Source organism: Myripristis murdjan, chromosome 12 (assembly GCF_902150065.1).
Source record: "Myripristis murdjan chromosome 12, fMyrMur1.1, whole genome shotgun sequence".
Taxonomy (NCBI): Eukaryota; Metazoa; Chordata; class Actinopteri; order Holocentriformes; family Holocentridae; genus Myripristis; species Myripristis murdjan.
Window position 1 is genome coordinate 4,934,024 of NC_043991.1, and position 25,452 is coordinate 4,959,475.

At 39.9% G+C, this 25,452-nt stretch overlaps 1 protein-coding gene across 2 annotated transcripts in view; it reads left to right on the forward strand.

Annotated features, from left to right (window-relative positions):
* vldlr (very low density lipoprotein receptor) overlaps window positions 1-25,452 on the forward strand; it is a 99,728-nt gene that overhangs the window by 67,733 nt on the left and 6,543 nt on the right. Inside the window, exons 15-17 of one of the 2 annotated variants that reach the window (XM_030065926.1) lie at window positions 4,736-4,877; window positions 6,931-7,080; window positions 21,717-21,773. In XM_030065926.1, the coding sequence (XP_029921786.1) occupies window positions 4,736-4,877; window positions 6,931-7,080; window positions 21,717-21,773 (349 nt within the window). The remainder of the gene's footprint in view (window positions 1-4,735; window positions 4,878-6,930; window positions 7,081-21,716; window positions 21,774-25,452) is intronic. The other variant, XM_030065927.1, reaches the window with a different exon arrangement.

Here is a 25,452-nt window from a genome sequence, read left to right on the forward strand (position 1 = left end):
GTTTATTCAAACAGGAGATGAGGCAACATGTCTGTGCCATGTGACGTGAATCATGTGACCTTCTGCTGGCTTCTAACTTCAAAATTGAAAAGCAGCTATCAAACACAAAAAAGTGTCTCAAAGGGATTTTTTTATGTTTTCATTTACATGAATTTGTTGGATTGGTAGTTGTAAAACAGGATTTGAAACAGTTATTTTTAACAGAATCTTTGTCAGGTAAAAGACGGTTATATTAAAGTTTGTTTCATAAATTTATGAGATTGAATTTATGCTCATTTTTTAATGAAAGCCTAAAGGACTTTAAAGCTGTCCTTTAGGCTTTCGTAAAAAAAAAAAAAAAATCGATATTGGCCTATTTGCCCAACATTTCACAATCGGTGCATCTCTCAATTTCATACAAAGCATTTCTGGAATCATTTTAATAGTTTTGAACATGAAGTGCACCTGAACAAGATGGTAAGACCTCCTACCTGCTCTCTCAGATCAGCACAGGATCTGTGCAGGTGCAAATCTTAAAATGTCTTGGATTCACCGTGAGGCTTTAAAGGCCATTAAAGAGTGTTAAAATTGAAATTCAGGTTTTCAACTTGCAGCACTCTTGCCCATTTCATTTATTCATTAAAATGAGTAAAGTTTTAATGCATCGGAGTCAGCCTGTCTGATGTTCTCAAATACTAAGCTTTCTGTTGAACCTAATAGTGCTTTTATACTTGCCTGTTGGGAAATACCTCTTCTATATTAACCCAAATTCTTCTATTCTAACTTGTCGTACTGACCTATAGAGAGAAATCCAACAAAATCCTTGGCTTTACCTGTCCCAAGTCAGATTTATTCCAGCAGCAGTCTAACAGATAGGACTGTTACAATGATCTAGTTAATCACAATATTCCTGCGTAAAACTGATCTCTGACCTGGACCTAAGATATAATTACCTTTTATGCTTTGTCCAAAACTTAGAGAAGAGGTCTTACAGCACTAAATTTAACTGCAGAATAACCTGTAGTAACTAAAATTTAAAGGCAGAATGAGAATTGCCCCCTCCTCCCTGACTAAGCTAAAAGCTGGCAGAGAGTTTTCGTTATCTAGGATGGCGAGGGAGTGAAGCAACCACCCAAAACGTAAAGTCCCAGGAAGAAAAAGCCCTGATGCTTCTAGAGGCTCAGAAGTGTCAGCTGAGAGAGATTTGTTGTATGATAAATTGTTTTTTTTTAGGAAACTCCCACTCATTTTGCCTTTAAATGCATCTTGCTAGTGCAAAACACGGTCTACAAACAGAGTCTACAAACACACACTTCCCCTGTCACTCACAATTTGACTCACTCACAGCTTCACACTCCATCACGCCGTCTCAATCTGTGACTCAGCGAAATCGATTAGGGCAGCTCAGCCAAACTAAATGCTTCCATTCGGGTTGAGAAGCTGTTAGCGCTGCGTGCCGGGGCCCATTAAGACCGACGGATCACACATCACTCCATTCTGTCGCTCAAATACATTTTCCCACTCGTTCAGAGCGGCTCACTGTCATTGTGTATGCGCCGTCTTGCTCCTTGTTACAGAAGCTGCAGAAATGCAATTATATTTTGAAGCAACAGTGTTAAAAAGTAATTTTCACAAGGAATTTCAAGTGAAACCTCCTTTAAATGTGTAACTGCATGAGGACTGGGCACGCTTCCATCTTATTCTATTTTGATTCAATTCTCATGATAATGGATAGCATGTTATCAAGTGGAGTTGTTATTGTTATTAAACATGGCTTCTCCATTTCTTTTTCTTTATTTAAAATCCTATTAACTTTCGCTGCTCTCACTCTGATTTAGGCCTTGGTAAGTTTTGTACCACCTGATAGTAAATGAGAGCGACCAGAATAAATCAAAAAAGATTGGATGCTTGGCTTGACTTGATTTTTTTTTTTTTTTCCAAAATGGCCTGTCTTCAGCTGTTTCACAATAAATTGAATAGTCTGACCTTTTCCTTGAGCCACACTGACTCTGACCAACCACTAATACACAGGGCAGTCGGGTCCAGTCGCTGTTTGGCTGTTTTCAAACTCGGAAAATTGCATTCATAACCCCGATCATCAGGTAACCTGGTTTTGGGTCGATGCATGCTGGAATAATCCAGTTAAGCCGGTTCTCTGGACTTGGAGAATTCATCAAAACGACTCTGATATCAAACGGGATTCTGTGGAAGCGTCTGTCCTCAAAATTATCGAGGTTTTTTGATTTAAACAAAACATGGAAAATTTCATAATGCACCAGTGCTAGATAGGGATTGGGTAAAAAGTCGATTCACCTAAGTATTGTGATTCTTTATATCATAATAGATTGTAATATTGAATTTCTATACTTGTAGAATCACAATACATTAGTGCTTAAATTCTTAAATACTTGAAATACCACTCATGATATGATGTGTATGATTCAGTTTTTCCCATGGTCTAGTGTTAAAAAAAAAAAAAAGCAAACAAATTTCAATAAATCATAGTCGAATCACAATATTTATCCGAATCTGGAGATGAACATATGGTTCCAGTCCTAGTATTAGTGCTTTAAGATCATTATTTTTCCCTGTTAAAAGGACGTAACCTGGGAAGTGACCCGGTGGCTCACTGTGTGGAGTGTCTACCACATGCTGTTGAGTCTTAAGGCTGATTTTGTGCCCACGGTGCAAACGGCAGAATGATGTAATTATGGCATGAACGGTGGTCAAAACACAGCTCTGTATTTGGGATTGTTTTATTCTCGAGTGAGCTATTACTCTGTTACCTTTGTAATAACAATAACCCTCTATATGCAGTGTCTCTCCACTGTATCTGTCAAATAAAACAGAAATGCACAACAGAAACCTTCTGCTCAGTCAAAGAGGGTAGATAGAAGCTACACATTGATTTTTTTTTTCCCTTGTATTTTTAATTTTTTGTTAGCAGATGTTCTTTAGACAGGGATTCTGTGAAGTGATTTATACAGGGCAGTAGTGAAACTCCATCTCAGGGTATCAAAGGTTCTTATGAACAGTTTAACCTCTGAGACCCTAACTAGAGTTTAGCCAGTGGCTCTTTTATGTGTGTAAATGTCAACTCAGAGTTTATCTGCTTTGACGCTCCTGCACTGTCGCTGTGTTTATCCCTGCACAGTCTGCGGGTGTATGCTGTAAGGCTGATGGTGACTGAAGCTCTCCTGTAACGTGTGTGTGGTGTGCCCAACACCTTCAGTCCATGTCGGCTTTCCTTGGCAGTGTCCCGGGCAGTTTAGCTGGTTGAGCTGACGGCAGATGTTGTCACCGATTCGCAGAGAGCCCAAGAGAAAATTTCAGCTGACGAAAAGCAATTAAAGAGCTTCACGTTTACAGCGACGCATCAGATCAATTCTGATTGATCTCATGAAACCGTTAGTCAGAGCAGCATAAAAGTGAAGGGTTAACATTTTGTTTTGGTTAACTTTTTTGAGACTACCGCCCCCTCCTGTCATGGAGAGTTATTTCCTCTCAGGTGCAGAACATGATGCTTGTCGGCCGTTAGCTAGACTCTGTGTGATGTGTTCATGGACAGGGTTTTTTATTTTTTTCTTTTAAGCAGGAAACGTGACGGGACGCAAATCGATGTGACCATCTGTCTCGGTTGGTGTTTGTTCTTTGAAGTCTGCTCGGTGTGTCCCGGCCTTACAGTGTGGGACACACAGTGGCATCAATTTTACATTCATCTTTCAAAGAACTGAATTCTCAGAAGAGATCCATCATTGAGGGGGGAAAAATAGATTGACAGAAGGAAGGTTAGGAACCTTATTGGCCGCTATTCTGAATCATCGTATGATCTTTGCATTCAAAATAGAGGCTTTTGTGTAATTGAATAATCTGTATTTCTGCGCTGACTAATTTTCAGGCCCCAGCTTTTTTACATAATGCATCTCTATTGTAGCCACTGAAGTGTTTGTGGCGCTGCTGCTGCTGCAGTTGTGCCCGATCCCATAGAGAAACTGCTTGGAAAAATCATGTTTTATTCTCTTTTCAGCTATGAAAAGTTTCCAGGAATGGTCTGGTAGCTAGTCAGTGAAAAGATACTTTTTATTTTTATTAGTAGTAGTATTATTTATTTATTTATTTATTTATTTATTTATTTATTTATTTAAATGACAGTATTGGCCTGACATTAAAAGATTTGTATGCAGTATTAATTAGGGGTGGGGAAAAAATGATTCACTTAAGTATCGTGAGTCTTTTTTTTGTTTGTTTCCTGAATCAATATGATTAAAAAAAATAAACCAAAATAAATCATAAAATCAAATTGCAATGCTTGTAGGATCATAATATTTAAGTGCTTAAATACTTGATGTGCATTGCTTTTGGAAATATGACTCATGACTAATAGTTTGTTATAGAGTATAATTAAACTTTTTTTTCCCATGGTCTGGTGCTTTGTTTTTTGTTTTCTTTTTTTTAAGTGAACAACAATTGCGATAAATAATACAGGATTGCAGTACATATCCACTGTGAATCACCGTCCAAGCATTGTGATCGTATCAAATTGGGAGATGAGCACATCGTCCCAGGCCTAATATAAATAAATAGTAATGTGGGATAGATACAGTATAAGTACTGCAACCACTACCACTGTATACTGGACTTACAGTACAGGATAAATACATGAAGGAGGACCACTACAGTTACTATTGTACAGTGCTGTGAAATTAAGCGCTTTAATTTTTTACTTTGCCTTTTTTTTTCTTTGTTTCATCTCCAGGACCGAGTCTTCTGGACCGATGGAGAAAATGAGGCGATCTATGGCGCTAACAAGTTCACCGGCTCTGACGTGGTGACGCTGGCCAGCAACCTGAACGACCCGCAGGACATCATAGTTTACCACGAGCTCATCCAGCTCTCCGGTAAGAACGAGGGAAGAGATGGAGGGAGAGGGAGAGAGAGAGGCGGAGAGAGAGAGGGGGACGGGGAGAAGCAGGAGGAACGGATGGACATTAAGGTTTATTGAGCTGGAAAATCTCCCTATTTATCAGACTCGTGCAGACTCAGTGAAATCACAGCAATCTCTCCAAGGTGAAGCACCGGCATGAAATGTGAATAAAGAGAGGAGTAAAAACTGTAGAGAGGCTTGAGCTCATATCAGGGATTTTCGAGCTGCTGTAAGGAGAAATTGTGACATTGATGCAAGAGGCTGTTAATGTTTGGAGGTTTTTCTCACTCCTCCCAAAAAAAAAAAAAAATGTGGCCACTTAACTCATACAAGACTGACATTTATAAATCATTTCTCAAGTCTGAATTACAAAAATAAACATGGACTCTGGCCTGTTTGGATTGGATTTAAACCACATTCCTATGAGTTTAAAATGTAATTCAAACTGTTTTTTTTTTTTTTTTTTCATGCGACACATTTGACGTCAAGTGCAGAGAGTAACAGCCAGCAAGAGAACAGTGGTGTCTGGACAAATGAAAAGGTTTTTTGTTGCATCAGAAACACATCAGCAACATGACTCGAGTTTATTATAGACACTGAACTGCAGGTGTGGAAAGTTCAACTTTATTTATAGGCCTTGATCCCTGTTTACAATCTCTAAAGGGCTTCACAGGCCCACAGTTTACAGAAAACAACACAAAGCTGACCAGTCACCTGACCCACACCCTCATGCTGGGAAGAAAAAAGCCATACAGGAAAAAATAGGAGAAACTTTAGACAGAGAGAGAGACAGAAACAGAGAGAAGTCCCTTTGGCCAGCCAGGAGTGCAGCGGCTGCCAAGTGTGCAATTAAAAATTTAAATCAAATCAAAATGAAATCTAATCAGAGCTTAAAAAAAAAAAAACCTACCCAATTAGAAGTACTGTTCATTTGCTGGTATTTTACTTAAGTAGAAATAAAGTCACCAGTTTATAAATATACTCAGAATAAAACTAAATAGAGGCTCATTTAACTCATTTTACTCGGAGTAAAGATAAAAAAAAAAAAATGAGAAGTTGAAAATGTGTCTGTGTGAAAAGCATGCTAAAGTAATCATATTTCAAAGTACAAAGTATACAAAACTGCTCAGGTACAGTAACTGGAGAAATGTAATCAGTTACTTCCATCCTTGTTGAATAGTTGAGCTTCAGTGAGCCACGATCGAGGCACCAGGGAGTCGGAAACGAAAAGTTCACAGGCTCAAACCCCATGAGTCGTGTTTCGTGTCGGTCTGCCATTTCAAAATACTGAACCTCTAACCTGCTCATCCTTTCTTGGTTGAGGGAGCCCTGATATTGGGCTGAACAGTGTTGTTTAAAAAAAAAAAAAATCATATTACAATCATTTTGACAGTTGTGATTGCAGAATGGTTCATCATTTTAGCAGGAATGATGATTTTTACATCATAATTTTTGTTTTCACTGGAAAAAATTGAAAGAGTTGAGGGGATACATCAACATTTCAAGCAAAATACCCTTTTTACAACTTCCCCAGACTGAGACCAGATGTTCGTGTTAGCTTAGCATGACGACTTGAAGTCTATGGGAGTCATTAGCCTGGCTCCGTCAAAGTGAAAAAAAGAAATAAACCTCACAGCAACAGTGAAGCCATCTTATTTACACAGTCTGGGTAAGTTGGAAAAAGAGTATTTTGTCAAAAACATTGGAGGATTCGTTGAACATGATGATGATCTGATTTATGCTGAGCTCTATAGCAAACAACAGCGTTTTCTTACATCTGGAGGGTACGACTGAGCGCATGGCATCTCTGAGCACCACAATACTTCATTTATAATGTCATTTTGTCACATTTTACCTTTATCAAAAAAAATTATACTGGATATCGCTCTTTGCCACATTGTGATTTCAGAAATACTTTGATTAATTGTTCAGCTCTCATCTCATATGTATTTTTTTGAATATGCATGCTGTTTCCTCCTGTTTATTGCCAGACTAATATCCAAACTCGCTGTTTCCCCCCTGTCCAGGTACAAACTGGTGCAACGAGAAAGGTGAAAACGGCGGCTGCAGCTACATGTGCCTGCCCGCCCCTCAGATCAACAAACACTCCCCCAGGTACACCTGTGTGTGTCCGGAGGGACAGGAGCTGGCTGCCGACAGCATGCGCTGCAGGCCAGGTGAGCAACAGCACCAACTTTTTTAGTCCAGTAATTTTAAGCCAAATAAGGGGTCAACGTCAAACAAATTGCAACAGAAACAAACTCAATTGATTTTGTATCCTTGACATATCCTGAGTGAGGGAAAAAAAGCCCCGAAGGATCCCACTGGGGGAAAGTTTCAAAAAAGACCAAAATATCTTTTTTTCTCATGTGAATAGGGTAAAAATTTTAACCTCTTGGTATCACCATGAAAATTGCTGAGTTGATTACTTACCTTAAGACAAATAAAAAATGTATTGCAAGATTTTTGAAATTGTTTAGTAACATGAGCTAATTTGCATAAATTTGAATAAACTCCATAGTTTTACTACAGAGGGTATATAAAGTGGTCTTCTTATGATACTAGCATGAAAATTGGGATGAGCTGTCTCCATGGGTCACTTGACAAGTAACCACTTAGAAATTTCAAAATGGCTGCCATTTTTCAAGATTGCTACCACCTTAGTGGAGCAGTTATGACATGCTGCAATGATAATTGCTAAAGACTGGTTTTAAGTTCCTTCTTCCTTAATGTTCACTGGTAGCCTAAATGGGTTCCATTCAGACCTTAATGTTTAGTATTTGACTGTTATATGTCAACAGGATTGATTATGAGATTTTCACCTGGCTATACCCAAGGTTTATATCTGTTGTAGCATTTATGCAAATTAGTGTGTACATAATTCAAATATGCACCATTTGCTCATGTCAATAAAAAATTTCAACAAACTTGCAATACATTTTTATTTGTCTTAAGGTAAGTAATCAACTCAGCAATTTTCATGGTGATACCTAGAGGTTAAAATTTTTACCCTATTCACATGAGAAAAAAAAGTTAATAGGCGTTTGAATGGGATGTATTTTGGTCTTTTTTGAAACTTTCCCCCAGTGGGATTCTTCGGGGCTTTTTTCCCTCACTCAGGACATGTCGAGGATACGAAATCAATTGAGTTTGTTTCTGCTGCAATTTGTTTGAACTTGAGTCATAAAATGACTGGACTATATCCTACATGCTGTATTGTTATTGTTGAGGTTCACACAGCCCTGTTACAGCCGAACGCCACGGCGTGTTAAATGTGTCACATGACGTAGTGACTCAGCTTTGGAAACGTGTCGTCCGGCCAGTTTTTTGAGAGATTTTGGCAACAAATCTGATTCCTTTTCCTGTAACTTTATCACGAAGGGACTCGTCTGTCTCTCCTCTGGTGATCAGAACGTGACCACAGTCCACATCTCATTTTGTTACGCTTGGCTTTTCAAGTATGACGAATTGGCTGCCAATCGCGTGCCAACATCCTCCTTCCTCTACCCGTAATCCCCCGTCGGAAACAATGCATCGGGCTGATTTCCTGTAGCTGGTTGGAACCTGATCTCACTACATTTTTAACTGGGGACATTTTCAGGTTACTCGGTGCCACTGAGGCGACATTGTTCTTGCCTGGGCAGACAAAACCAAAGAAGGAAACGGTGCAAATATTGAATAAAACACTACACGTGCTTGGTGTGAATGCACAGGAAAGAAGCACAAAGCGAAGAGCTGCACTGAAGTCACATTTAGATTCAGATTCTGTACCGACCACACAGTCTGGCTGCTGGAAACTGTTTCTGCTACAGAGCGTAGATCCAGCATGGTGTACATTACTGACATCACAGTATATAATGGACATACATAATAAGGTCAACACTGTTATATGTTGAATTAATAATAATGTTAACCCAATTTGACTCCATGCAATTTTCATCATCTCTAATTACATGATTGACATTGTTTTTTGCTTCATATTTAATGACTTATACTGATATAATGGGGACAAATAGGTAAACATGACATGAACGTGATATGTTTTCAATGTCCTCGACACATTTGATACACATCTGTGTTTCACTGGGTTCAATTTGACCTCAAGCTTTTTTTTTTTTTTTTTTTAGCTGTATAAAACATTTAAAAAATATTAACATTTTACAAACATTTGTTTTACTTGTTTTGGATGACGCTGAGGAATTATAACATGACATTTATAATCTAAAAAAAAAAAAAAAAAAAAACTTCAGTTAACATAACCACACCTGTTTGAGTGCCAGAACCACTGACAGTTCATGTGACATTTTGGAAGGAAAAACCAGACCTTTGATGTGTAAGAGGTGTGTGTGTGTGGCGGAGGTTATGTTTTATTTAAAGGGCTATTTCGGTCAACAATTCTGAGTTTATGTCTGAGGCACATTAAGTACCTCAGACATAAACTTTGGTAGCAATTTTTACTATTTCATTTTCTGGAGGTTTAAATCACTGGGATCAAATTGACCCCTACTGATTTAAAAAAAAAAAAAAAAAGTTGTTAAATTTGAAGTTAACAGTCAGGTTAAGGGTCGACTCCTGTGGCGTACCAAAAAACCAAAAAATACCAAAAAATTCACCAACTCTTATTAGAAGAATAATGATCTATAGAGTGATATGGTGTCAACATAAATGACACTTAATATGAAGCCAGATAACTAAAGGTGTAGAGAAAGTATTGGGTCTTTAAATTGGAGCTGTGTAGAATCCCCGGGGTAAATATTCACAAAATCCAACTTTTACTTCGTCTGCTTGTGTCTGACTGACCTGAATTTGCTCTCAGTGGCCTGGGGGGGAGGAGTGAGGGGGGGGACGCGGTGATAGCATCATGGGAAAAAGTTTCTAATTTCATGGTTAGGGGAGCGTAACCACACCGCGGTGAAACGAGCAGGGAGGGGTCACACCTCCAAACAGAGGGCATCGCCGCCGCCCGGTTCTGCTAACGTGTTCATCAGATACAGCGCACACAGCCGGCGTTTGTTGGAAGCTGATCTTCTGCATTCCTCTCCCTTTGCTCTTAAGTCCTCTTTGGTGCTTGTCTTGATTGTGCCTTCTTCTTCTTCTTTTTTTTTTTTTTTTTTTAAGGATTAATTAAAAAGAGGGCGCCGGACCCCCCAAAAACCACAGTTTCATTTGTAAGACCGAATTAATTCAGTCTAATTCTATGGGTTAAACTGGCTTCGATGCTGAAAGAAGAGTTTCATTATTCCCTCATCCTCGCTCTGCTACTCACCCGCTCAAGCATATTTCCCTGGTGTGAGTGTGTGTGTGTGTGTCCTGTGTGTGTCTGCCCTTTTATCTGTATCCATGCCGGCCACAAAACCGCCTGTCTGCTGCTGTTTGTAGTCTGACAGCTGAATAGTAGCTGAGTCAGTCGGTGTATGATCCCGTTTTCAGCCTCTCTTGGCAGCTTGGCAACGCCGTCCTCCGCTACATCTCAACTACACCGCTCAGCGCTCCCTCATCCGTTTGAAAACTGTCTTTGTCGTCCCGTCCTGACAGCTGAATTGTGGCCGTCCTGAGGATGATCCCTCTTTCAGCTTTTCTTGGCCTCAGTTCAGCGCCGTCCTCCGATTTTTTTTTTTTTTTTGTTTTGCCTGCTGGTGTGAGTCGCCTGCTCCCATCACTGTGATCGGTCCGTCTGTAACCACGGCAACTGAACTTTCCTCCCCAGTGTCATCCTGCAGCCAACAGTCAGTGCATTTGAACACCTTGAAAATTACGTCTTGTAACTGGGGGGTGAAAATAAATTACTGAATAATCTCATTTTTTTTGGATTTGCTGTCAGTTTAAAGAGATACTTTGCCTGTGATGCATAATTTTTATATGAAGTGCTCACCTTGTGCTGCCTTCAGTCCCTGACGAAAAAAGTTTTACTCGTACGCCGTCATGGTAAACCTGTATTCCAAAAAGGCCCGCCATCTCTGATCCTATGAAACAAACTGGGTTTGTAATTTTATGGGTTAGGGTTAACAACAGCAAAATGTTAAGTTTAAAAACCTCACGCTTGTCATTATGTATTTTTTAATTTTTTTTTCTTTTAGGCATATCATTTACTGTATGCCGATTTTGTGTTTTTTGTAAATTTTTAACTTCAATTGAGGCTTCAAAAAAGCCCACTGGGTTTTCTGCCTCTCCCTGCACTGTATATTATTTGCTCTTTTCGTGATTTTTGTTTTTAAATTGTGCAAAAATAAAACTAGACCAAACTAATGTGGTATAATCCAAGTTTCCGGTATCCCATCGTGTAATCAAGACTTCCCAAACACCAGATTTTCACTTGGATCTTGCTGCAAAGACCATTTCTGCAAAATCCCCTCATGCATGGTCATGACGCATGCGTGCACAAATGAGTGCTTCATGAACTGGAAAATGCAGCAAGATTTAAACAAAAATACATGTGTTTCTAAAGCCCACTCAGCCCTGCTGGAATGCATTACTGTTGAAAATGCAGACCCTGAAACTCCATTTTATTATAGTCGTAGCCACTTTTAGGAAATCTCAGATCTTAGTGGATGATGAAGAAACAACTCAAAAATAATACTAAAGGAAAAGATGGGGAAAATCCACATTTTTAACTGGGTTTACCATCCCTTTAAACTGTGCAGCTCCTCTCTGCTCTCCTGTGGTGTGTTGGAGCGTTTTCAGACTCTAACCTGACAGCTGAATCGTCTCTCGGTGTATTCTCCTTAATCGGACTGAACTGTTGACTCTGCCGTATAAATAAAATACTCAAACACTGTCCTGACAACTCTTCTGCTCTGCTGTCCTCCTCTCACGCTTTTGAATCAAAGTTTTTTCCTAGTTTCCAAGGTTTTGTTCTGCCTCTGTGAAGCATTGCCTCGGCCTGCTCCACATACAAGCAGCAGCTCTGAGTCTGCTTCCAGTCTTTCTTGAAGGTTTTTCTACCCTGTCCTCCTTTGCAGTTTCTCTTTCTCTGCTGTGCCACTCCATTTTTGTTCAACTATTCTATTTCGGTTCTATTTCTGTGTCCTGGCCTATATCGGTGCAAACGCTGCGTTTTGCCTGCTTCTCAGTTTAGCAGCTGAGTTCAGATTCACTTCATGTTCACAGCAGCTCGACGTTCAGCCTGAGGACGAATTTTTAGTTTTCCATCACATCAGTGTGTCCACTTTGGGAAGACGCGTTTTTATACTTTTCAACGTCTTACAAATGCTGACGTTCCTTCATTGTTCTGCAAAGCTCCTGCAATTACTTTGTTATAGATTTCTGAGGACAGATTCAGATATTTGTTTTGAAATCCTGTGACAGCTGACATTTTTGTGCAGATGTTCAGCATCTTTTAATTTGGACCATTTTCATACCAAAAAATTATCAATACTTGACCCACCACACCTGTTCAGTGATGTGGGACTCGTGACTCTTCAAGTGAAGTAATAATTTATAAAAAAAAAAAAAAAAAAAAAAATTAAAGAACAATTAGAGGAATTATACTCTCAAAGAAACTACCCTCAACAAAATGAGTTTTATTTCACTTTAAACTAAAATTTAAATGCAGCCTTTTAAACAAGAAATCTGATGTCGATCCAGCATCACTGATCTGACCTTTTTAGACAGATAATTTACATTTCTTGCACTTATTTTTACTTTTTTTGAGATAATAGTTTATGCTTTCTTCCCGGTAATTTTATTGTAACTTGACTAATTTCTTTCTCCATTTCTCCATGCTAATTTGTCGAATTGAAACATGAGCAAATTCACTTGATTTCTGTCAAAACATGGTAAGGTTAGGTAAAGAGCAAATTAGCCAAAAATTACCAGAACATTATTCAAGAAAAAAAGCGTTACAGAAAATTACCAAAATAAATTGCCAAAAAATTTGTAACAAATATTTTTTTGTAACTACATTATAATAATACTATATTTATAAAAATTAAATGCCTTAAAATTTTTAATTATACAATATTAATAAGCTGGATGTTGCTACGACACAAATATGGATCCGTGATTATGTTTTAATCTCACCACTTTTGAATGTATTTGACACCTGTACAGTTTAATAACAACACAAACTAAATTATCTTTGGATGTCAGCGTCCTGACAGCAACATAACTTGGGGATCTGCGGCTTAATGAAAGTCAACTTGACTTAATGTGGCTGACGTCAGTGAGGAATCTCCATAACAGGACGGTATCTGATATTTATTAATCAATCAGTGTATCGAATGTTGAATAACAACAGCGGTGAGGATATTTTTGGAGATAGAAATCTGTTTTGGAAATGCTGTGCTGAAAATATTTGGGTGTAAATGACAAAATGCCAACAGCAGAAGAGCGCCCCTGTCTTCGCTAATTGAGACGCCAAAATTAAATTCTGTCATTAGATGGGGTCACACATCCGCACACAGGAAGTGACAGATTGAGATTTTATCAGTGAGCGTTTCGTCCAGAAGAGCCTGAACTTCATCAGATCTTTTCTCCTCTTGTCTCTTTGATCTAAAACGTCACAGGCTGCCGAGCGGTGTGCGCTTTACTGACGTCACTTTGCATCGTTTTTGGGTTTTGAGCTCCTCGAATGTTCAAGAGTTGCCTCTTGGTGCCATCTAGAGCCATCAATGTGCAAAATACAACCTTAAAATGAAAACTTTTTAAAATACATATACACTACTCACAAAAAGTTAGGGATATTTGGGTGAAATTTATGGAAAATGTAAAAAGTTCACGCTACAGTGATATTATATCATGAAAGTAGGGCATTTAAGTTGAAGCATACACTGGTGATTTCCTCATCTCAAACAATTTCTTGAAACAAAAGCCAACAACAGTGGTGGATATACCACAACAAAAAATGTCAATGTCTCAATAACTTGTCATGTGCCCTTGAGCATCAATTACAGCTTGACAACGACGTCTCATGCTGTTCACAAGTCGACTTATTGTCTGCTGAGGCATGGCATCCCACTCTTCTTGAAGGGCGGCCCTCAGGACATTGAGGTTCTGGGGTACAGAGCTCCGAGCCTCTACACGGCGACTCAGCTGATCCCATAGGTTTTCTATGGGATTCAGGTCTGAGAAAGTGCAGGCCACTCCATTTGAGGTACCCCAGTCTCCAGCAGCCGTTCCCTAATGATACGACCTCGATGAGCTGGAGCATCAAACACCTGATGTGAATTTTGCCGTTAAACTCCTTGTTAGAGAACAGCAACTTGTGCAAAAAGTACTGAAACATTGAACAGTTGGACATGTGCATTCAAAAGTTTACAGAAGGTCACATTAAGTTCACCTGGAAAGGTTATAATGCATTTTAGGTTTATCCTGAAATTTCACCCAAAAGCCGAATATCCCTAACTTTTTGTGAGTAGTGTATATATCTTCACTGTCAAATGTGACCCCATTCTCCTTTGCACCAAACAAGACTCCTGGATGAGTCGTAAATCTCTTCAGACAGCACCCTTTCTTTTCCTTCTTCTGCTCTCTGCTCCCTGTGTCTTTTGTCCTTTGTTGATGGCTAAATTGAGTCTGATTTTGTTATGATCTTGTGTTGTGTTTTATTTTTTTCCAGCAACTTTGTGCTTTCACCCTCTTGCATCTTTTCTGCTCCTTTCTTCCCCAGCCAAGGTCTCTTTGATCAGCGAGAGACTGGCTTACAAACACCAAAAAGACTGTCACCAACAAAGTCCACTCTGTTCATTTGTACTTTATAGTCCTGCATGAAGGTCCTGACATGCATGGTGCATTTTGTGCAAATTAAATAAGCAATATTACACTATCAGTGTGGAATCTGAATGATCAAAGCAAACACTAAAAACAAGATTTGATGCAGCTGTTGGCGATTCGATTTGAGAACACTGTTTTTAATTTTTGGGGAATATTTTGGTCCAGCTCGAGCTTGTAAACCACGAGTGAAGTCAGCGATACAGTTCAGTATTTTCAGCCACAACTTCCACATCCATCAAATGAAGTTGTGCCGTAATTTAAGACCATCTGCTCTGGAATGGCCGGAAAAATCTTCACAGGATTACTTTGACGTCAGCTATCGGATAAATTAAAGTATTGACAGAATTTAATCGTATTTTAGTCGATTTTTTTTTTTTTTCCATGAACGATTCAATTCAAAGCGTTCCATATTGACTCATTCCGTTCACAGGATTTAGTGTGGAATTTATCCCGATCACAAAACCTGATCAGCTATTAGTAAAACTGAGCTGGCTCCCACATTTCTTGGAGACCTGCTCAAAAGTTTTTTGAGAGATGCTGCTGACAAACAGAAAAACTCACTAACCGCCGATAAAATAAACATTAAAAAAGGAAGGGGTTGTCGAGGGAGAGATTTGCTGTTGGTCATAATTACTGGCAAACATCTGCAGTGCGTCAAAAAAAAAAAAAAAAACTGCTTGACAGCTCCCGCATTGTGTTAAAGGCTCGGGTCGTAACACACCGGCTGAGACTTTTTGGTCCCCCCCTGGCTATCGTACAGTAGATAACACCCTTCTCGAAAAGGGTTTGCCGGCTCTGCAGCAACTTCCACAGCCCGCACGGTCCACAAAAATTTAATAGCGCTCATCGTTTATGTGTCACGGCCTGCAGGCGGTCCGCGCTGCCCGCCTGACTCACCTCGCTGGTTGTTTGGGGAATCTGAAGATGCCACCAGCGCTTTTACAGCCGCGGTGACGGCTGAATGAGCCACCCAGGCAGCCGAGCTCTGCGTGTGTGTGTGTGTGTGGGTGTGTGAGTCCAAGCTTGGGTGGCTTCTGTGCATTTGTGTGCATGCTTGACGTGGCTCATGAGTGTCTTTATCCCGGTGCTCTGTGTGCGGGTGTGCATCCATGCAAGCTCGTGTGTTTATCCAAGCTCAGGGTGGCCTGGGAGTCTTTTTCTGTGTGCGAGAGAGTGTGTGTGTGTGTGTGTGAGAGTGTGTGTGTTTACGTGCACATAAACAATCTTGGGTTATGTGTGTATTTATTTCTCACGGTGTGGCTGTCCTGTGTATTTGGGTGGCTTGTGAGTGTCTCTTTACCTTTTGTGTGTGTTTCTCTACAGCTGCATGCTTTTAATGTGTGTGTGTGTGTGTGTTGGAATTTAAAAGCGAGGCGTTGCGTGGGTTTGAAAGAGCGATGCCTGTCACTCTCTGAATGCCTCCCCGGCTCCAGCCAAAGGCCCCGGCGCTCCTCACTAAACCTCCTCACTGACACGTTTATCCCATTTTCACAGCCGTCACAACTGGACCGAATGGGGACTGTATAGCGCTTTGTGCGGCGGCAGCTTTTACCAGCGCGGAGTAAAGGCTCTAATCTTGTTAGCGAGAGGAGTAATAAAACAATTCCTCTCACGCTGAGGTTTACCCCACACCGAACTGAAAACTACCACAGAGGGTCTCATTTTACAGCCTGTAATAGGCGGCCGGGGAGCGTTTAGCGCCGGGCTCAACAGTCGCAAATCGCTGAAAGAGAAGATGTTGTCTGGGGGGTTTTCTGACCCACTTAGTCATATGATTTATGTTTTGTGAGATCTCTTTCTGAGCTCTCTGTACAACATAGCCAATCAAGAGTTTCACACACAGGCAGAGTTTTATCCTCAGAAGTTTCTTAAAGGAATAAAAGAAGTGACTGATGGTGTTTTTACTGCAGCTCATAATCCTACTCGCATCCCTTCCCTGGCTGTGTGTCCTCTTAATTTGCCATTTTTCTTCATTTATGAAGAAATTGATTAATTAAACATTCATCATTAATGCTGCATTCTGCATGCTGTGTGTACTCAAGGTTTCATAACATGTAAAAATTTACATAAATTTGCACATTGACCTACCTCTATGCACATTTTATACACCCATGCACACAGTTTTTTCTGTTTTTTTGGTTGCACATTGCTTTTTGTACACTGGGTTGTACTTAGGTTATTCTGTTGTACTCAGATCTTATTCTTTATTTTTATTTTTTTTATTTACTTAATCTGTAATCTGTGGATACTGCTGAAAAAATGTGAATTTCCTGCGGGATGAATAAATTATCTATCCATCCATCCATCAAAATTTCAAATGTGAAGTTTTGGTTGAAATGGCCGCCTTCCAATGTTCTGCTTCTGCAGCGAACAAAGCCATCAACATTGATAAACCATAAAAATGACTATTGGCTGTGGAAAAGTAAACGTTTTCCAGCTGTTTTCTCTGAAGGAGGGAGCGATTCCCTCAGTCGCCCAATTTGGAAAAAGTCATCAGAACACAACAGTGCTGCTGCTTTTAGGAAAAAAAAATGTGGAGGACTTTATTACGGTGATGGATTACTGGTGTGAAGTTTGAAGTCTCAGAAAGTTCATTTTCATATTGTAGTTCATTGGAATGAACTGAAACCAGCAGCAGGATAAAAGGGAAGAAAAGATATATCAGAGTCCTTCAACACCACTAATAGCTTTGGCTAAACATTAGCAGAAACATGACATTTATACATTTTCTAGACTCAACATGCTGGATCTCTGGTGGGTCCTTTTTTTTTTTTTTAAAAAAAAAAAAAAAAAGAGCTCTGACTTCCAGCTTACATTGAGGTTTCAGTTCAGAGCCCCAGTTTCTCCAATTTCAGTGCAAATGACTTCAGAGCAAACATAAACCAATGAAAAGAATGAGAATTGAATCAAAAGAAAAGTGTTTATTTACTTCATGGAGGATTTTTTTTTTTTTTTCTTGCTGACACTGTGAACACGATATAATGCAGCCACATAAGATGTCACCAGGATGTTGGTCGTTGGTCCACCTGCCAATGCCTGTCCCCCAAAATCTGGCCAGAAAATTCCCTATTTTTTTTTTTTTTTTTTTTTTTTTTTTTAAAGGAAGCAGATTGTTGGAAATCATTCTCAGCTCGGAGAAGTTCAGCAGTTTGTGTCAGAACAAAACAGAACCATGCACTGGTTTCGATGTTCTCAGTTCATCAAATGGTGAAAGTAAAAAAATTTTGCTCAGGTGCAGCGCTCAGTTACTGTCAGTTTTTGGACAAGCGACCAATTACGAAAGAGAAGGGGCGGGGCAAATATTCATAACCTGTCAAAAATGATGGAGGAGAGTTTAATCATGATCTTAAATCACCTTACGATTTAAGATCATAAAGCAACTATAATCTAGCAGAAAGTATCCTGACTAGATTTACCTTACTTGGCCATTTTTTCAAGTCTGAGGATGTTTAGTACTATAATACTACTGCAACTACTAGTGCTACCATTACTACTGCTGTTACTCTTACTGTGACTGCTGCTACTGTAGATTTTACTGCTGCCCTGTTGTGGCTGCAGCTGTAGCCAGCGGTCCTATTTGTGAAATAAATTTATCAGGCGTTGTGGCAGCTGCTTCAGTCAGAGTGTCCCTCACCGCCTGTTCAAAAGAAATGTTATTGATGAGCGGCATACGGCGACATCCTGCTCCGGCCGTCTTTCATCATCACACTGTGTCAGTAGATGATCTGCTTTTATTTGTCAAGGCCTCGACTCATCGCTGCACATGCCTGGAGATGCGGTTATGGATTGATATTTGATTTGATGTTTGAGTTTATACCAGTGGCGTCCATCCTAATAAATAGTGAATGGATGATTTCAGCAGAGCACTCGTCTTTTTTTTTTTTTTTTTTTTTAATGGGGCTTTGCAGCATAAGTGTGTTTTTACCAAGTTCAACACATGCACACACACACAAGCAAGCAATTGCCAGCTGCTAAGTGGCAAATGCCAGTAAGTTTTGATATGGGTGGAACAGTCAGTGTCTGTTTGGTCTTTTTTCTGCTCTCAGACTTTGTCCTTGCTGGCCACCGTCCCTTTTCCTCCGACTGTCAGCCTATCAGATCAAAGCAAAGCAAAATCAGAGGCTCTGTGCAAAACACCAGTGAGTTTTTCCACACAGTGTCTCATTCGGAATATAAAGCAGCTTTGAATCTGAGTGACGCAACGCTGTGAGAGGTGATTAATTATTACTAATTGCCCTTGGCAGACAAATCAAAAAAGTTGATTTTGAATGGACACCAAGTGTTGAAAATGAGGTTTTAGGAGCACAGCCTCTCCTCTGGTTGCCTCGACTTTGATTACGTTACATGTCTGGAAAACTGTTTTCTCATAGGGCTGCACGATTAATAGAATTTTAATTTCAGTAACAATTTTTGGCTTGCCACAGTCATGAATACCAGAAAATGGGACTCAACATGATTTTTGTGCTGCATTCTGTTTAGCGATGTTGCTCTCGCTTTATCGGACATTTCTCTGATGGTGTTCAGCGAATCATCTGCTCCCTTTTTACCCGTCAAACAGTAGAGGAATGTGGCCATATCATGTCATTTTATAGCTCCTGGTTTGCCAAATATACTCTGAGGTTACTTCAGAGTGGTAAAGAGCCAGTCTGCACTCCAATAATGTGGTCAGTGTGTGTGTTTAACAGCGTCTAGTGTTTAATGAACTATCTAAGACTTCAGACTTTCTTCACTCCACTATTCCATCACCTTAATAAAGTCGTCCACATTAGGTTTCCCAAAAGCAGCAGCACTGTTGGGTTTGAAGGACTTCTTGAAATCAGGGCAGAGTGGGAAAAAAAAAATGCTCCCTCCACCAGGAAAAATAGTTCCCAGGGAGAGTAAAAACATTATGTGGTGGCTGTTTCAAACAAAAATTCACATTTGGAAATTGAGGTATTTTCATTACATGTTGTGAAATCTTGTTATGATTGTTTTTTAATAGCTGAAATTGGCCTTAAGCAGAATTCAGCAACCTTTTACTATCAAAGGAGCCATTTTCCCCTCCTCTTCCAACAAATAAAATTCATCTGGAGTCATAAAACATATTTAATAACACAGCTTATAAAGTTTAATCTATAATTTTATATGTACAAAAACTATAGTTAATTACGTTTATAGAAACTCTTGAAGGTATAGAAAGACAATAGAGAAAACCTGACATTTTATTGCTATTTTTATCTGTTATAACAAAGGAAAACACCAAACCTTTATGAAGAGGAAAAATACACTGGCATATGTAGGCCTACTTTGAAATAAATTAAACACAGAACTATGTAAGCGGCCTCCCCATATTTGTGAAAGATGAACGAATAAAATAAAAAGCAGCACACTTTGAATCAAATAAAACATACAGCTACAATGAGTAAACATAAAAAGCCAGTTTGTATTTAATTATGACACTACATATCAAGCAGACAGGTAAGCAGGCATCGTTGGCAGTGGAAGCAAATGAATCTGCCCACGCAGAATTAAACTCTGTTTTCCTCTGAGACTTTTCTTCTCTTTTTTTTGGGATGTATTCATGGTTAGCTTACTGGGGGCTGTGGACTGGGTCAGAAACTCCCAGATTTGCCTCCTGCAGGGAAGGGCGCTGGGCTGTAGACGTAGCAGGATGTGACAAAACATTAAAACAAGCCCAAGATAAGAAAACGGTCCACTATGCAACAAACATTAAATAAAAGTAACTTATTTATTTCTGTTATGTTTTTTTTTTTTTTGTCAGAGCTACAGGGAGCCACATGTGATGCCGACTCCCGGCCTAAAGCACATATGAAAGGACGTGTTGATTACCATGTAATGAACTGAGATGTGTTACGTTGACGGTCTGACTGTTATTTAGCGAGCAGAATTTGCCCTCCATGCTCCGTCTCTGCAGCGTCCACACGGCAGACGATCGGCTCTGCTCATTCAAAAAATCAATCAAATTTTATTTATATAGCACCTTTCAAACAAATGCATGATATTCAAGGTGCTTTACATCTTGATTGACAAATAAGCATAAAATAAGAAGTGAAAGGACAAGGAGACCGATGCACACTCATAAAGTATGGTTAATTTAAAATAAATAAATAAAAAAAAAAAAAATAAAATAAAATGCTGAATAAAATATAAAAAAAAACAATATGGAACGATTTAAAACAATAAAGACAGCAATAATAAAATAACTCAAGAATAAGATACCGAATAAAAATATAAAAACAATATGAAATGATTTAAAACAGTAAAAACACAGCAATAATAAAATAACTCAAGAAATAAGATACTGATTAAAAATATAAAAACAATATGAAATGATTTAAAACAACAAAGACACAGCAATAATAAAATAACTCAAGAATAAGATACTGAATAAAATATATATAAAAAAAAAAAACAAGATGAAAAACAATAAGATAGAATGTCGTTGACTTTTAAACAAAGCAGCACCAGCAGGATGTAAACCTGCTGCCTCGGCACAGCTGGTCAAATATCTGTTGATCAGCCTTGAAGGAATTTGTCAGCTGGGGCCGCCCGGTCATACAGATGCTGATTATAATTAAAAAAAAAAAAAAAAAGAAAAAACAATCCTGGTGTAGCAGGTTTGAAGACTCGGCGGTGTCATCGCTCCACTTTGGTCTTCATCACACTTTAACTTGTCTTATTAAGAGCCGCCTGAAGCGCTACATCTGTAGGTAAAGACTCCTGGCATTTCTGTTTTGATGTTTCCGTACGCTGAGGATGAGGTGCTGTAGCTGATTCCTTTTTTTCCTTTGTCTTTTTTTTTTGTTTTGTTTTGTTTTGTTTTGTTTTTTTCGCCTCGGCTTTCCCTTGTCTTCCCTCCGAATCCGAAAGTTACATAGAAACGGCTCCCACTTTCATCTGTGCAGCCTTTATTTACTAGCTTAGTCTCTTGAGATGTAGTCTAATTTCAAAGAAAGACCTACTTGCATGTGTGCCGTTAAAATAGGGCAACTTATATAGCCTGGGTGTTTTGTTTTGGGTTTTTTTTTTATTTTTGTTTGTTTTTATTTAGCTTTTTTTGGTCCCTGTTGTCAAAAGCATGACTCTTGCTCTTTCATGACAGAGCCATCTACATCTCCCTCAAAGGATGATGGGAAAGCTCTAACGCAGCCTCCGCCAGGTAAAACCATCAGCCGTCGCTTTGCTCTGTGTCTCTGGGATGGTGACTCGCTTCCTTGCATGCTGGGCTGCTCAGGTCTGTTCTGGGTCTACTGGTAATTGTTTTATTTTTAGGGTTCAAATCCCGGAGGGGGTGGAACCCTGTTGAGCTTCCCTTGGTTTATCATTTGTTGTCTTCTGCCGCATTTCAAATTGCCGTGAGCTGGAACGAGATGCGGACACGAAACTTGGCCCAATAAATGGAAATGATGTGCAAACGCTCCACAAGGAAAATGACTGCGGTCGGCCAGATGGTGGTTCTGTAATTCACTTTCCATTTTGAAAGGCCGGGGCACCCTCATCAAGAGTCCAGTTTAATTGAAATTTGACAGCTGCATCCGGCTGAATGTGCTCTTCAAAAAAGCCAAATGGACCATTGGGGTCAGCATGATGGATTTGAGGCTAATTTGCATGAACTGAAGAGCAGTAAAGTGACATGTGACCAAATTTAGTGCACAGCCTTTTGCAATAAATGAGCAAAATCGGTTGGAAACCGTGGCCGCCGTAGATCAAACAGCTTTGCAAAGGGTGAGATTTAGCAGGATTTTAACCATGACTCATGATTTTTTTTTTTTTTTTTTTTTTTTTTTTTTATTGAATCAACATGAAACTTCACACATGTTGTGTTCATCGAGCACATCTGGTGAAGAGCATTGTGCTTCACCAATAGGGGGCGCCAAAATGCCAAAAGTTTATCTCTTAATCAGCTGCACGGAGTCGTATAAATTTCAGTTGAGGCCTTAAGTTTGGTGGTTATTGATCAAAGTGGGTGTGGCTTATTACAAGAAGCGTGATTGGTCTAGCTCCTGCTTTAAACAGAATCAAACCAGCTGAAGTTGTTTTGCTCGGCTGTGTTGAAGCCTGAAACTCGCTTGTGGCTGCACGCGGCTTTAAGTTTGTCTGATTGAGCTGCTGCTTCCTGCCGTTGAGCTCAGAAGGATTTGAACCCACAAACTGCCATATTTTTCAGTGAGTTTGCTCTCACACCCTCATAGGCCGCTGAAGTGGTCGGGGCTCCCAGGGTGCATCAGGTTTCTCTAAAATGTCGCTGTGACATTACAAATACCGCAGAGTGGAGCAGTCACATGTCGCTGCTGTCCAACCAAAACCTCGTATCTCCATGATAGCTGTTTGCTAACTCACCTTGTAACCATGGCGACACTTAGCAGTATCCTGTTTTTTTAAGGAGACAGAAGTTCTCAGAGTCATGACCCATGGAGGAATTTTAGCTGCTCTGAGGTTCAGACGTCCGCATGATTAAACTACACAACATCTGAAAGGTCTGAGTGACCCTCGCAGCCCTAAAAAAGACGTCTTTTATCAACTACAATGGACCAGAAACAGGACTTTTCAGAACAGCTGCAACCTTTTTAGTCGAGGTAACCCAGGAGCAATTCCACTCTTGAGTTAAATTTGTCTGAAGCCCAGCAGATTTTCCCTTTAGACCTTTACTTAAAGTGTCGATGTGCCCGCTTTCCTTCTGTGTCAAGGCGTTCTGACTCAGCCGAACACGACGTGGTTCCACTCCTGCATGGATGTACCACGTGTGTCTTAGTAGGTCCTGACAGTGTAGCTACACTTTGACATATACTGCACAGATTAAAAACAAAAACAAAAAAAATTAAACATCTGACATCCTTGTACGACATATAAAGTAGCTTTGAATCTGAGTGACACATCACTATGGAAACTGATTAATTATTACTAACTGTCCCTGGCCAATGAAGCAAAACGTTGCTTTTGAAAGAACACGAGTGTCGAAAATGAAATTTTAGGAGCACATCCTCTCCACTGGTTGCCTGCACTCTGCTTGGAAAAATGTTTTCTCAAACACACAAGATGGTACAAGAACCAGATTTTCATTCAAGTGGACTAAACATGGCGGGTGTGAGTGTGCGTTCGCTTTGTCCTCTCTCCGCTAAAATCAAATGTTAAATCACTTCTTGTAGCCTTGGTGGCAGTTGAACCTTTATAACATTATAGGTTAAGTGTTTTTATATCTTGCCAAAATGTTTTTCTATATCTGTGACAGGGACATTTACGTGTGCTTTGGTGTAGGTGGTAATCTTTTGTAATCTTTCTGCCATGATTTTGGCTGGATAGTCCAGTAGATTTAGATGTATTTCGTGTGATACTACTAATTAAATTCTTGTTAAGGCATTGAGTTAAGTCTATTTTCTGCTTCATTTTTAGTAGTTGCCCCAGGGACAAATATAACCCAAAATAGTACAATAGCTGCGTATGTTTACAAAAAAAGAGTTTGTCATTTAAATTGCATTTTTTAATTGAGTTGCATTTTACTTGCATTTTGTTTAGCAGCTTATACGATGACAGTAACAGTCCAGTTCCTGGCAAATACTTGGACTCAAATGTAGTGATCATTTTACAGCATTTAGCCCCACTGGCTGCCATAGTCTCCTGTTTAGCAGTCGCTCAGCACTGCCTCCCCATAGCCAAAAGGCTGTAAGGCACACTTTGGCTGTTATTTTTTCATTAGCTCTCTGTTTCACTGCTGTGGAGGGCGATTCATTTAGTTTAGTTTAGGCAGCTTACGCTGGTTTGGATGCCTGTGCTGTTTTAGCATCCTGGGCCAGATTGATGAGTGAGGCTTTGGCTTGCTTGCTTGCTAGCATGCAAGCAGGCAGGCAATCCCTGATTAGCAAGGATTTGGTCAAATCAGCCTGTCTTTTAAAAACAAACACTCAAGGTTTTAAAGAGTGTGAGTGTTTTCGCAAATTGGTGTTTGAACTGAAATATTTGCTCTGTAACTTCCTGCTAATCCCGCGCAGGATGCTCCGTGTTTCAGCTGTTGAAAGAAACGAGGACATAATCAGCCACATAATGAGCCTGCAGTCAAATCCTGCTGACAGTAAACTCCTGTTTGCTTTAGTGACATTATGTCACCCCTTTTTTGTCATGGATGTTATTGCATTCAGCTCCACCCTTGGCTTTATTTGCTGCCAGATGTTGTCCTGCTGCTGGTTCTGATGGCAACCTGGAGGCTTTAGGCTGCGTCTCTGCAGGATCGGATATCTTGTGACCTGATGAACACGGGATTTAGATATTTATCTGTTTCAGTGTGATGATTTTGCACAGTCACATGTCTGTCCGGATGCAACGGCACAGCGGCAGCATCTGGTGGCGGAAACGAGGAAATGTCCCAAAACGCCTTCACCCACACTTTACCCGGAAAGTGTAGTCGTGTCAGTCACGGTTCAGTTCTCCATCATTTCATTCTGCCGCACGGAGGAGAACGTGTCTTCTATCCCTCAGACTTCTTCAGGAAATGGAGTTGTGCTGAGGTGTCGGGGGAGACGCTGACAGCAGGGAGTCTCACTGACTCACTTTCCTCTTTTACCATATTATTTTCAAATTCTGTGATCTCAGGTGTCTGGGGAAATCCGCTCTTTCCTCTACCCCATTTACGGGCGCACATGCCTAGATTGAAAAAATAGGGCTTGCAAGCAGAAAGTGCTTTTTGTGTTGTCGTTTTTTTCCCCCCCTCTTCCTCTTCTCTCACAGCAACTCACAACACAGTGGCTCAGTATCTACAAACAGAAAGAGCTTTTTACAGTTTTTGCAGCTACATGAAAACGCGTCAAGAGCTTCAGTAAATTATTTAAGAGAGGAGGATGCCCTGT